The 12456-nt window shown below is 38.3% G+C and overlaps 1 protein-coding gene across 3 annotated transcripts in view; it reads right to left on the bottom strand.

Moving 5' to 3' along the window:
* Window positions 1-12456, bottom strand: part of RIMBP2 (RIMS binding protein 2) — a 131322-nt gene that overhangs the window by 40759 nt on the left and 78107 nt on the right. Inside the window, exons 3-5 of one of the 3 annotated variants that reach the window (XM_009070805.1) lie at window positions 12002-12124; window positions 8040-8144; window positions 3960-4010 (exon numbers count right to left, since the gene is read on the bottom strand). In XM_009070805.1, the coding sequence (XP_009069053.1) occupies window positions 3960-4010; window positions 8040-8141 (153 nt within the window). In that variant the 5' untranslated portion in view covers window positions 8142-8144; window positions 12002-12124. Of the gene's footprint in view, window positions 1-3959; window positions 4011-8039; window positions 8145-12001; window positions 12125-12456 lie in introns of those variants that run through there. The other 2 variants (XM_009070812.1, XM_009070820.1) reach the window with 2 other exon arrangements.

Genomic DNA, 12456 nt, shown 5'->3' with positions numbered 1-12456 from the left:
AATGGGTAAGGTGAAAGAAAGATTCCCTGACTGAAAGAAATGAGAAAGGGCATGGGAATTCAAGATTTTTTCTACAACTTTTACTCAAAACATATAAAGTCTAGTGAAAACACTATAGCATGAAAAAAAGCCATTTATCTAAATCTACACATTCACTACACCAACTAAATTAAGGATATTTGCCTTTGGTATGAGGCATATAAATCTGCTTTCATAAACCAGGTGTGTATCTGATTGCATATGCTGTCAAATATTCCTGAAGACAAACCTCACACATCTAGAGTTTCTGGAGAGTTAGGAAAGAACAGATTAACACCTCTTGCAAAGACTGAAGAAGCAGAAAAGCTCCTGAGAGTTTCATTTGTGGGGTCTGATTTTCACATAGGGACAACCAGTTGGTCTGTGCTCTGGAATTGTGCCAGAGGGAATGCCACTGGAGACCCAGGGAGAATCCATGTCTCTGTGCTGTGATCCAAGTGCTGCAAGCAGAAGTAGCTCAGCAGGGGCAGTAATAGGCTGCTTATATGAAAAGCTGATGCATCATATCCTGATCTGGTGCTTTATGATGAACAAGCATCACTTTCCTTCACTAAAAACCCCTTTGATAGTATATGCCTAGTTAAACAACTGTACTAACAAAGGAAGTCTGGGGATTGGTTAGATTCATTCAACTGAACTCAAAGTTTGGGGGGTTTAAGAGAAAAAAGCATTCTAGTGCATATAAGAAAAACTGCACATTTTACATATCGAGAAAACAACACGTGTTACACAGCACCTATAGAAAAATCTTAGCTAAAGATAAAGAAATAGAAAAACTGCACATTTTACATATCGAGAAAACAACACGTGTTACACAGCACCTATAGAAAGATCTTAGCTAAAGATAAATAAAACACTTGTAGTATCCAGAAGAAGCCAAAAATCCAGATTTTCTACTATAGAAGGTGGTAGTGTTTGCTCCTTTTCTTGCAACAAATACTTTTTTTAAGCTACAGTGAATTTTACCAATAAAATTTCTTTGTATTCATAACACACAAATGAATTTATTTCTGCTAAAGAAGTCTCAGGATATGCATCTGACCAATTAGGAAACAGGAAACAATAAGAAGCAGAGACACTGTGGGAATTTTACACAAACATTAAAGGCTTGGATTTTAGGGTTTTTTTGTCTTTCATCTTTTTACTGTGGTTTGGAACCAAAACATGAACCTTTGCTACTTGTTAATTTGCTGCATGAAAACAGCATCTGTGGACAACTTTTAAAGAACACCAAGGACACAAAGCTGTAAACTGGTTTGGGTTTTTCAGTTCCCTCTTTCCAATGAGAAGTTTAGGGAGGAACTATTCAGCTCTCTAAGAATACATACTGACCTTTTCACATGCAGTTATGGAAACTCTAGCATAAAACAAGAAACAAAACCATCACAGTCCAGACCTCAACAAGATGCTAAGGTTGCCTTAAAAATATTTTGGAAAAAATATTAATGTATTATTATTCATTAATTAAAAACTTTTTTTTTTGCATTTTGGTATAGATCTTCTTTGTCTTTCCTTTTGAGCATGTAGAAATTTCAAGTTGTTCTTCCCCAACAGTATGAAGCCTGGAAGAAAAATGCCTTAACTGCTTTGTGAGTTAGGAGTGAGCACAAAGCTGGTACTGAATAAAGAAAATATTACCATAAGATCCACAGTCTAGCTAAGAGGAGGCATCCCCATGCTCATCTTTGTTTCTTGACTTCAGCCATGTGCTTGGTTCCCTGTCAGACTCACCTCACTGTAGAAAATCTATGTATTCATGTACATCACTGCAGAGTAAGGCATGTGCTTACAGTCTCAGAAATCTGAAGTTTTATTCTGTATCATGTTTCCTCCTGTATAATCTCTCCTAATAACCATGGAACAGAGATGCCAAGTCTACCAGATCTCCCTAAAGCTGGATCTGCCTCTAGCAGTGGTTGTATGAAGACATTCTCTGCTGCAGACCAGATTGAATGTCTGTCACTTAGGACTTGCCAAGTTTCTCATACAATACACAGTGCTACTTCTAAAATTAAAAGGACTTCTTCAATGAAAACGAAGCAGACTTCATCCATTACAAGACAGATACTGGTCACACAAGACAGGTAAGATGATGAGCAACTTTCCAAGTGGACAGGTTTGAATTCAGACTAGTGATTAGCTCACACACATTCTGCTATGGAGATTTCATGTAGTAGTTTAACTGTTTACACAGCAGCAATGGCTTTCACTGGGTGACTCAGATCAGGGCAATTATTGGCTCTATAGGAGCAAAGAAACAATCTGAATTCAGACAAAATCCACATAGTCAGAAAGTTACAATCTTGAATATCAACTACCAAACCATTCCTACTGGGCATGCTCATAAGAAATTGACTGTCCAAACCAGGAGCTGAGTTCTCATTAAATCATGCCACATTTGAAGATTAATCTCTTGTAGGAAAAAAAATAAAAAGTTCTGATTTGGATGATTTGGTATTAGGCCAATAAATGCCAAGCATGCTTGCATAACAATGGTTCCAGCACGCATCCCATGCAAGGTTAGGCAGGGCTATCGTACTCATCTGAAAGGGAAAAGTGCAGGATTCAGGACAGGAAAAGGAGAATTTATGCCCTAAAATACCTGCATGCTGTCCAAGGTGTTCTGGATGAAGTGCAAAGCAATAAATCCCAAACAAGACACAGTAAACAAAGAGATGTGAAATAAACAAAGAAATCAAAACAGTTTTGAATACTTTTTTTTTTTTTTTTTTTTTACATTTCAAAGCAAAGTCTATTAGAACAGTTCCATGTGTAAAAACATGCATTAACATAAACCACGCTTCAGAAATCAATATTGCTGCTGAGCTCAAACTGCAGAAGGCACAGGAAACAAAATGCTAAAAATTAATGCACTTGTGGCAATAAAAAGCAAAAGCTTTGGAACCCTTGCTGGGGTTATGCAAATTAGAGGTCGCAGACAAATCAGCTAACGAGGAATTGTGCTTAGCTTGAGGAGGGTAAATAGTCTCATTTGCCTTGTTTCTAATTAGGTTTTTCTGCATCATATACTTTTCACCAAGCATTAAAGAATAATTTCATCTTATATTCTGAGAGCTAAAACAAACTTAACATATATGATGATAACCAAAGCCAATGAGTAAAGCACATTCTGTGGGAATATTCACTTTTATAGACACAAATAACCAAATGCTTTCATTTTCATTAAGTAATTTTTCTGTATTTCTTTTCATTATTTTTTACATTGATCAATGCACCAGAAAAAAAAAAAAACATTCACCAAGGCATGACCAGCAAGAACACACACAGAAATACTGTGGGAAGGAAAAAAGACTAGAAATTACCTTTTGCTAAAATCAGATTTCTACATGAAATATTGACGATGCACTTGCTCTGATCATTCCATGGTACTGTGTGTTCTTTAGGATATGTATGATAAGATTTAATAACCTTTTAATGCCTTTTCTTTTCCTCAGGCAGAAAAATGAAGTGTTCTCTCTCTACCACACCCTTGGAAGGTTTTTGAAGTATCTAAATTGTTTCATTAGATTTGACATTTTTGGTTCTTTGACATGTTGATTTTACATGTTGATTTTACATGTTTGTTACACAGAATTTAATCAGGAATCATAGGTAACTGATTGGTATTTGCAGTTATATTTCCAGCCCAATAAATAGTAATTCTCATGAGTAATCACTTCCTTTAACAGTATTTAACAAAGAAACTGAGGTACACACATCACTTCCAGCAGCTCAGCTTAATGCATTGCTGACTGAATTATAAACCTTAAAGGATGCAAATATATTAGAAGAAAAAAAAAACCAAAACCCCAGACCTCTCTGCCTACATATAACTTGAAACTTTCACAAGTGATGATACTGTAAAGTTAGCACATTCAGAAGGGAACATTAACAAGCAAAGGTAACACAGAGGATCTTACCTCTAGCAACTGAACAGCTCCTTCATGTTCCTTCTTAGCTTCAACCTGAGCCTTTTATGGAAGAAGAAAAAGGAAAAAAAAAAGAGGAAAAAGGAAAAAATCAATTAGTCATGCCACATATAATGTGCTCTAACCACATCAAGTAGCATACTGTATACTCAAATCCCAAGCCAATTACAGTCTCGTAGGGGAGGCTCTGCCAGTATTACTCCAGTGCTTGGTTTCCAAGCCTCAGAAATAAATGCTTATTTTTAGGAGATTGAATCTCAGCAAAGCTTAATAGCTTTGGTATTTTGTTGGACCAACACAAGCATGTTCAACACGCTGCAAGATCACATCATAAATAGCTCTGAGGCCTTCTAAATTCAAACTGAAATGGAGTTTGTTACTGCACATCAAGGAGGTTCATCGTGTAGAAACCTCCTGTATGAGCTGGGAGAAAGCAAGACAAAAAATGAAGCTCATTCTTTTAATGAAGCAACAGTAATTATCATCAAAAAAAAAGAGCTCACAAAACACTTCAAGGAAACCACAGCACAGTCTGTCTGTAAACAGGAGTGCAACGTTTAGGGTGCAATCAGCTGATTCAAAGATGAAGAGAGGGAGTAAATAAGAGCAGAAAAGTGCATTTTATATAGCTCAGAAATTCAGTTATCAAATTTTGGTCAGGAAAAACATAAGCCTTAAAACAAAAGAAAAGCACTCAGTAACTTTGTGCTATCCTCACTTTATTTCCATTTAAGTTTTTCACTGCCTCCTTTATTGAAGTTTGCCCAAGATAAGCACAAATTTTGTTAACCATTCTGTCATTCTGCATGTTCCTCATCAGTCTTAAAACCCTCCTGTTAGTGGAGGACAACATTCCCACAGACTTTCTAATTTAATGGGCCAGATATTCCCATGATAGACACAGATACAGCAACGTTAACTTCATTTCCCTCGTTTATGAGGACTACCCTACTCTGTTATTGGTTTCAGGCTGGGTCAGGCCATAAAGTCACAACCAAAAACATATACCCAAACTATACTTCACTGCCATGCAGGACAATAAAGCCTCCTTTGATCCTGTCAGCATGGTCATATTTCTTCCTGTACTACCTTAATAAGTCTCACTGCTAGCACTGGATAAAATATTGGCTCCACGAGCATCAGCAAACATGTGATAACAGGTAATAGAAAGCCTTGAGTCATCCCTCATTACAAGTTTAATAAAATCTACCCAGAATATGAGTTCTGGATAAATTATTTGAAAACCTGCATCAATAGCTATCTCTCTTTTACATCAGCCTGCCTTGTATTAAGGTTTTCTTAAGGAAAAAAAAGATCTGATTCTCCATCAAACACAAAAACTTGATGAACAATATTCCTCCTTTTAGGCTGAAAACTCTGAGCAGTCTGTATGAGGATTAAAAAGACAAGGAGTTTTTATTGATATTCAAAATGTGACAGTGAATGCATCAGGATGTACTTGCTTTGCTTTGAAGTGCACATTTTGGGGGTTCATCAGCACATTTACAAGATATAAGGTAACCAGATGTGCTGGGAAATGTCATCCTGTTACTGCCCACAGTTACTACCTGAATTTCACAATTACTTTTTCAAGTAATTGGGTGACTCTAATAAAAAGAAATGGAAGAGAGAATTTAACACACAGGTACAAGGCACATTGTGAGGTCAGTTCTGGATGGAATGTGAACCAGCAGTTCCTGTTTAAAGCTGGAAGTGTTACAGTTACTGAGGTAACAGATTTATTTCAGATATTTATCTGACAATATACACTGCATTATCATGTGGAAAAGGAGGTGTTGGGACCCAGAAATCTAGAGGTTAAAGCAAGACAGATTAGTCTATGCTCATATCCACTACCATACCTAGAGAACTACAGGTAGCTTGGGCATCTCTTTATCAGGTAGAACAGTGCAAGATTCTCCCAAAATCTATCAATGTTTTGAATACTTTGCCTCTTCTACCCATACACTGTAACAATTTGCTCTTCATTCTTATTCCACACCATTAATAATAGCATTATAAAAGCAACTAAGCATCTCAACCAAACTGGGATCCCAAAAGCTCTTCTTTTTTTTCTGAGTGGTGTCTAGACTGAGCATTACATGAAAACTTAGTCAAGAGATGTGATGGTAGAATGCTCATTGAAGTTGTCCCAGATCCTCATCATGAAAGGCAAAAATGATTAGAAAAGACACGATATCAACTTAATCACATAAAGAATTAGATGTTTCAGGGTGAAAACAAGTGTCTGTGCCAAGTTCTAAGTGGAATATTTCAGGCTAAGGAATGAAAGCAGTAAGAAGGGTGAATTATTTCTTAACTGCATTTAAGTAATGCATAGATGAATTGTTAGGGTGGATTTTACTATAGGAATTCCAAGGTAAAATTCTAGTGGAACTTTGTGGCAAATGATTGTTAGATAATGATTTTATCATAATGGATCTTGGATTTCTTGCTACATCAGGTCCACTGAACAAGAATTTAATGCTGAGCTAGTTGCATTGAGCCAAATACCAAATACAATACAACCTCATTTGTTTTTGACATCTGTCATGCTGCAGCTTAGCAGAAGTGACTGGAGAAAAGAGTAGGACAGAGATTCGTCTCCTGTTGCCAAAACAAATGGGGATTCATTACAAGAATGTAACAAAAATTAGCAAGAAATGCTGTACCTTTCTGTGATTTCTTTGCTTTGCCAGGAAATTTAAGTCCAAAATTTATGAGGAAGTTCTAACAATAACAGCTGAATATAACTAGAAATGGCATTTTGAAACGTGCCTAAATGCATTAATGGAGAAAGACTAAAAGAAAATTAACAGAAACACTTCATTTGGTCAACTGCAGCTTTCTATTTCAAGCAAACTATATTAGATGCATCTTGTATTCTGCTAAGAATGTCCTTCCATGCCAATTCTCTATGAAATTATCATTAGCAGTATTATTTCTGTGTTTTAATCTAGTCCAGCAATTGGAAAAATCAACATTAGCACTGAGACAATTTCAGCTTTAAGTGACTCTGGTAAGATTGAAACTCAATATCATGTTTTTTTGTATTATGATGAATACTGAGAAATTGCAGTATGAAAAAAAAAAGTCTTAAAGTGATATGTGAATTAGAGAATGACCTTGGAAATGAGGTACTTAAACCACTATTTAGTTTGCTGTGGTGGGTTGACCCTGGCTGGGCACCAGGTGACCACAAAGCTGCTCCATCCCTCCCCTCCTCAGCTGGGCAGGGGAGAGAAAATGCACCAAAAGGCTCATGGGTTGAGATAAGGACAGGGAGAGATCACACAGGGTCACAAGGCAGTGAGAATGTTAACTGTTCCAGCAAACTGGAAATGGTAGAGACCTCATATTGTGATTATGATGAAATTAAGACCAGATTCCTTCCTGACTTGTAAGAAATGCACAAATATCCCTGTGCCCAATACAGAGGGAAGCAATGGAAATACAGAAGAAATACATGAATTTGTATCAGTTTTCTCCCTGTTGGGAAATAACACTTAGATATACTGGGGTCAGGTTAATCTTCACTGGCATGAACATTTATATGTCAATTAGTAGAGTAAACATCCACTTGTTAATGCTGCATCAGCAACATAGAATCATAGAATCAACTGGGTTGGAAAAAACCTCCAAGATCATCAATCTAGTCCAACCCTACCATGGTTACTAGACCATGGCACTAAGTGCCACATCCAATCTCAGCTTGAAAACCTCCAGGGATGGTGAATCCACCACCTCCCTGGGCAGCACATTCCAATGCCTGAGCACTCTCTCCCTAAAAAATCTCTTCCTAATATCCAACCTAACCCTCCCCTGGCAGAGCTTGAGTCTGTGCCCTCTTGTCCTGCTGCTGGTTGCCTGGGAGAAGAGACCAACCCCCACCTGACTCCAACCTCCTGTCAGGGAGTTGCAGAGGGTGATATAATCACATAGAACAATCCAGAACAGGAACCAGTTTGGCAGCTGTGGTTTAAATTCCTTCAAGCCAGGAGATCCATTTCATGGCGTGTACTCTGTCCCTGCAACTTGTGATTTCTCCTGACTCTCCCTTGCCCCACTCACCTTCTGCAGGAGCTCAATTTCCTGCTGTTTGGCGTTGAGAACAGCCAAGGCTTGCTCATGCTCCAACTCCAGCTGTTGCCGCCGTTCAGCAGCCTCTCGCATATGCTGTTTCAAGGGAAGAAGCAAAACTATCAGGACACTTTAACATAGTCCACCTGCAGCCAAATGTGCAACCATTCCCAGGGATGCAAAGGTTCATCTCAACAGAAAAGCTCTCTGGTATCACTGGTAGGCAAGTGGGAAATTGGATAGGATTTCAATTCGGTCAGGACTTTGAGGCATATTGCCAAAGCTAAACTCAGGCATTTTGACAGCAAACTCCTTTAGGATACACAACTGACATTGCCAGCAATGTGGCCTTGGTGATGCACAAGTGAGCAGGACCCATATAATCCATCAGGCACACATTTTTTGTGTGGTATTGTGCTGAAAAATTAAAGCGTGGAAAAAAATGTTCTTGATAATTCCCTAAATGCCTTTTTATCTAGGATATGCTTTTGTGATTTGTTTTGCAAATGATGACCCAAAAGAAATAGCTTAGCTCTGCTGATCTCTGTCTATTGTTTATAGCAAAGGAGACAGAGCAAAACTAACACAGGTGGATTTGGACAACAGGGACTATGCACTATTCAAAAACAACTTTTAAAGTACATTTGCTGCTAATGATTCAAAACAATATGAGAAAGGTTCTTGGGAAGAGCACAAACTGAACAATGTCACGATACCCTTTGCAGATAGAAATCTTTTTCATTACAGGTTAATATTATTCTCCCCACATCATTGTAGCTTTCAAGCACCCTCTTAATAAATGGGAGTTAAGAAAGATCTCTTTCTAGATTCTGATCTGTTCTCTGGTGAAACCAGTATTAAAGATTTTTATTTTCCAAATTACATATTATTCCCATAATACTCTCAGAGCAGAGGCACAATGTCTTATCTGCAGCACCAGGAGTTATTACACACAAACCTATTAGAAATCAGCACTTGGAAACACAAATGCATGGCTAAAATTGACAAGAACAGCCCAAAAATACCTCTTGTTGTCTGCAAGAGAAAATTTTATCAAGCACATTTCTAACCTTTAATGAGCTGTTATTATCTGCTGCATGTAACTCCTAACAAAGAGGGACAGCCCAGGGAGGCTGATGTCTCTCAGGCTGGATATGTTTGCAAAGGAAGCAGAAATATCTCCAACACTCCAATACTTGGTCTCTGCTTGGGATTTATTTATTTTCATTTGATTAAAAACAACAGCAACAAAAAAAGATTTTCCAATTCATCAGCTTTGACTTGCAACTATGACTTGTTTTCTAGGAGCTTTGTGAGGATTCAATATTGTGACTGGAGACATCTCTGACCTGTGCACATACTGCACAAAAGTTAAATGAATCTATTCTCAGTATTTCATAATGACCAAAAATAATGGCTCCAATTCTCATCTTATCTGAATGAAAATAACCTATTTTGCTAACTGGTCTTACTCATGATTTTAATTAGCATGAAGCTACAGTGACTGAGCTCAGCAGCTTCCATCACATCTTATGCAACACTTGACACCGATGGTGCACCAGCACAGTTCTCAAAAACCAAAAATGGTGAGGCAATCAAGTCATTCTCACACCTTTAATTAAAACCTTTAATTATCAGGGAGAAAAGAAAAAAAAAGTCGCACTTCACTCTCTCAAGATTTAGTGCCAGATTTGGTACTGCATATTTTGAGACTTTTAAGTTCTTGCTGCTTCTACAAAAGCTACTACAGAACATTTCTAGCCCTTTGTAAAGATCAATAAATAATTAATACTGTGAGCATGCAGCGAATCTATAAAATGCAAAGAAACAGATTGTGATCCGTGATCTGTGTTTCTCCCCAGCTTTGAATTTCTCTGTTTCCTAAAATATGTATTTAATGATCTGGAGTTCAGTGAGTTTAAGGTCAGAAAAGACCATTTGGTCATCTATGTTAACCTAAAAATGTCTCTCAGTCATTTTAGTATTGTCATGATCTACTTAGTATTTAAAACAGCAAAGAGCTCTTCACCCCAGCATCTGTCCCTCCCCTGGCACAGCAGTTAAATCTGCCCCAAACCAGAAGCAATTCCTTTCTTCACACACTGCTCTCTAACTGGTTTTCTTTGCAAATCTATCTTGTGCTTCCTCTCTGCTCATCAGCTGCTAACATTTCCTCTTCCAAGCCCAAGCACAGGTTAGGGCAGTGAAAATGCTAACATTTCCTCTTCCAAGCCCAAGTACAGCTTAGGGCAGTGGAGGAGAACTGCAGAGAGCACTAGAACAACAGCAGGGAGAAAGCTCTGAGCTGCTGAATTCTTTCTGCATCTTCCTTCAGGACTCTCTTCCACTATGATCCCATTGCCATGGTTTGTGTAGGTGGTGGCAATCCACTTGTCCCTGCTATTGGTGTCCTTAATGTAAGGCAGGTTAGAACTTTGTGACATGTAAATTTGCACTTCCCTTTTGCACCTTTTCTTGAGGTCCTAATATCTGATGCTACTTCAACATCAGAAGGCAAATCCACATTTAAAAGAGCACAGAAAAGCTACAGTAGGGGCTTCAATTCCCAAACAGTTGTCAAATAATGCTCTGTCCTAAAAAGAAAGCATGAAGGTCTTCAGTGTATCTTTCAGCTCAAAGGCAAGAATCCTGCTGCACAGCACAGAAAGGTCCAGGGACATCATACATTTATCAGTTTTCTTTCAAACTACAGAGCTAGACAGCTGTATAGTACAAACTGTTTCTGCAATAGCACACGAGGGACCTGCTTAAATGGTGCTTGTTTTTCCTGCTTCCTCACGGGCAGCAGGGGGATCTGACAATGAATAGCCCATTCTGGCTCCAACTGTTGCACTGTGTACCTACAGCTGCAAACAAAACAAAGAGCCTCATTCTTTCCTATAGAAGTGACTTCACAGTTCTCTAATGTGCAACTGGTTAGTGCTAGAAGAAACTCAAACGGCTTTCAAGTACCAAAGTCTTGTTTACGAGACAGAACTCATAGATGATGCTGAATGGGGAGCAAATTTAATCCTCACCCAAGTACTCTTATCAAAAGGCTTCTCATCTGTGCTCGCAGATGGGTGAGCACCATTGCAGGGGATGAATGGGAAAAGCTGGCTGAACACATCAGAAAATCAGAACTCTTCTACGGGAGAGGCACTGTGAAAATTCTCAGAAGTTAGCTACTTCAGCAGTTCTTCATCTTCCCTTTTCTGCTTTGTTGATACCTCCTGAATTTCTCAAAAGAGAAACCAAGTTTCTTTTTAGACAGGGAAACTAGGCTAAATATTTCTCAAAACTTTCCAATGGTTGGAAAGCTGCAAACCATTTTTTCAAGCCACTAATTTCCCGAGCATATGAGGACACACATGAAATATGTGATTTACTGCATCTGCTTGGGGTTGGTGTAGTGCTAAAAAGGAGCTGTAGGGTTTCAAGTCTGCTCAAGGTACTTTGCCAGCTCAGAAAGGTTCTGCTCAAGGGGGACAAGTACTGAACATGAAAAACCAGGATCTCTGTATTCACCAGAGAATTTTTGCTCCAGTGAAGGAAAATTTTTGAAGTTCAGAACAGTGAGATTTACAGAGTGACAATAACATTTTGGAGCCAGTTATCTGGCAGACATAGCTCTCTCCAAAGGAAAATATCTTGGCAGTTGTTCATATTCTCATCCTCTTTTCACGTTTCAAGTAAGTAACTGTAGAGTGGAAACCTACATTCAATTACTCACAAAGTGTCAGATAAAGACCTCTAACGATGCCTCTCCTTTGACAGTCTGAGATCCCTTGTAGGTACCTGATCTGCTGTGTTCCATATGTTTTATCATAACTAATATTCAGTCCCTGAGTTTGCAATTCACTTATATTTCTGTGACTCACTGAATGAGCAGCAGGAACAATAAATGAGCAGTAGAAGTACTGAGTGGTTCAACTTTGTGTCATCATACATACCTTTAGGACCTGCTCTAAGTTCTCCAGCTTGGCTTGGAGCTGGTGTTTTCCCTTTACAGCCAAATCTCGTTCTTTGGTCAGTCTGACAAGGGTTTCTCGAAGATGGTCATAGTCTGATTTTACCTAGCAAAAAGAAAATGGGATTATTGCCCACAGAGCTAATGAATGAAAGGAAAACTACATCAGACACAAATATTTCTGTGTGTTAAAATGAAGAAAGGAAAAACAGTTCAAGGGAATAGGAAAGAAACACAAAAACCCAAAAGGGAAAGTTCATTGAGGAAGTTGTGTGTGCCTCCTACTCAGGTGTATGCATAGAACATCTCCTTTTGGCAAGGACTTCAATCTGGCAACCAAACTGTATTTATACATAAGTTATGTAAATTTAAATGAATATACTCTAAAATCACAATGTGAATGACAAGCAAAAAAATTCTAAATTCCCTGGATCTCAG

Source organism: Acanthisitta chloris, unplaced genomic scaffold (genome assembly GCF_000695815.1).
Source record: "Acanthisitta chloris isolate BGI_N310 unplaced genomic scaffold, ASM69581v1 scaffold2110, whole genome shotgun sequence".
Classification (NCBI taxonomy): Eukaryota; Metazoa; Chordata; class Aves; order Passeriformes; family Acanthisittidae; genus Acanthisitta; species Acanthisitta chloris.
The sequence above is the reverse complement of the archived record's forward strand: the minus strand, read 5'-3'. Positions and strand labels throughout refer to the sequence as shown.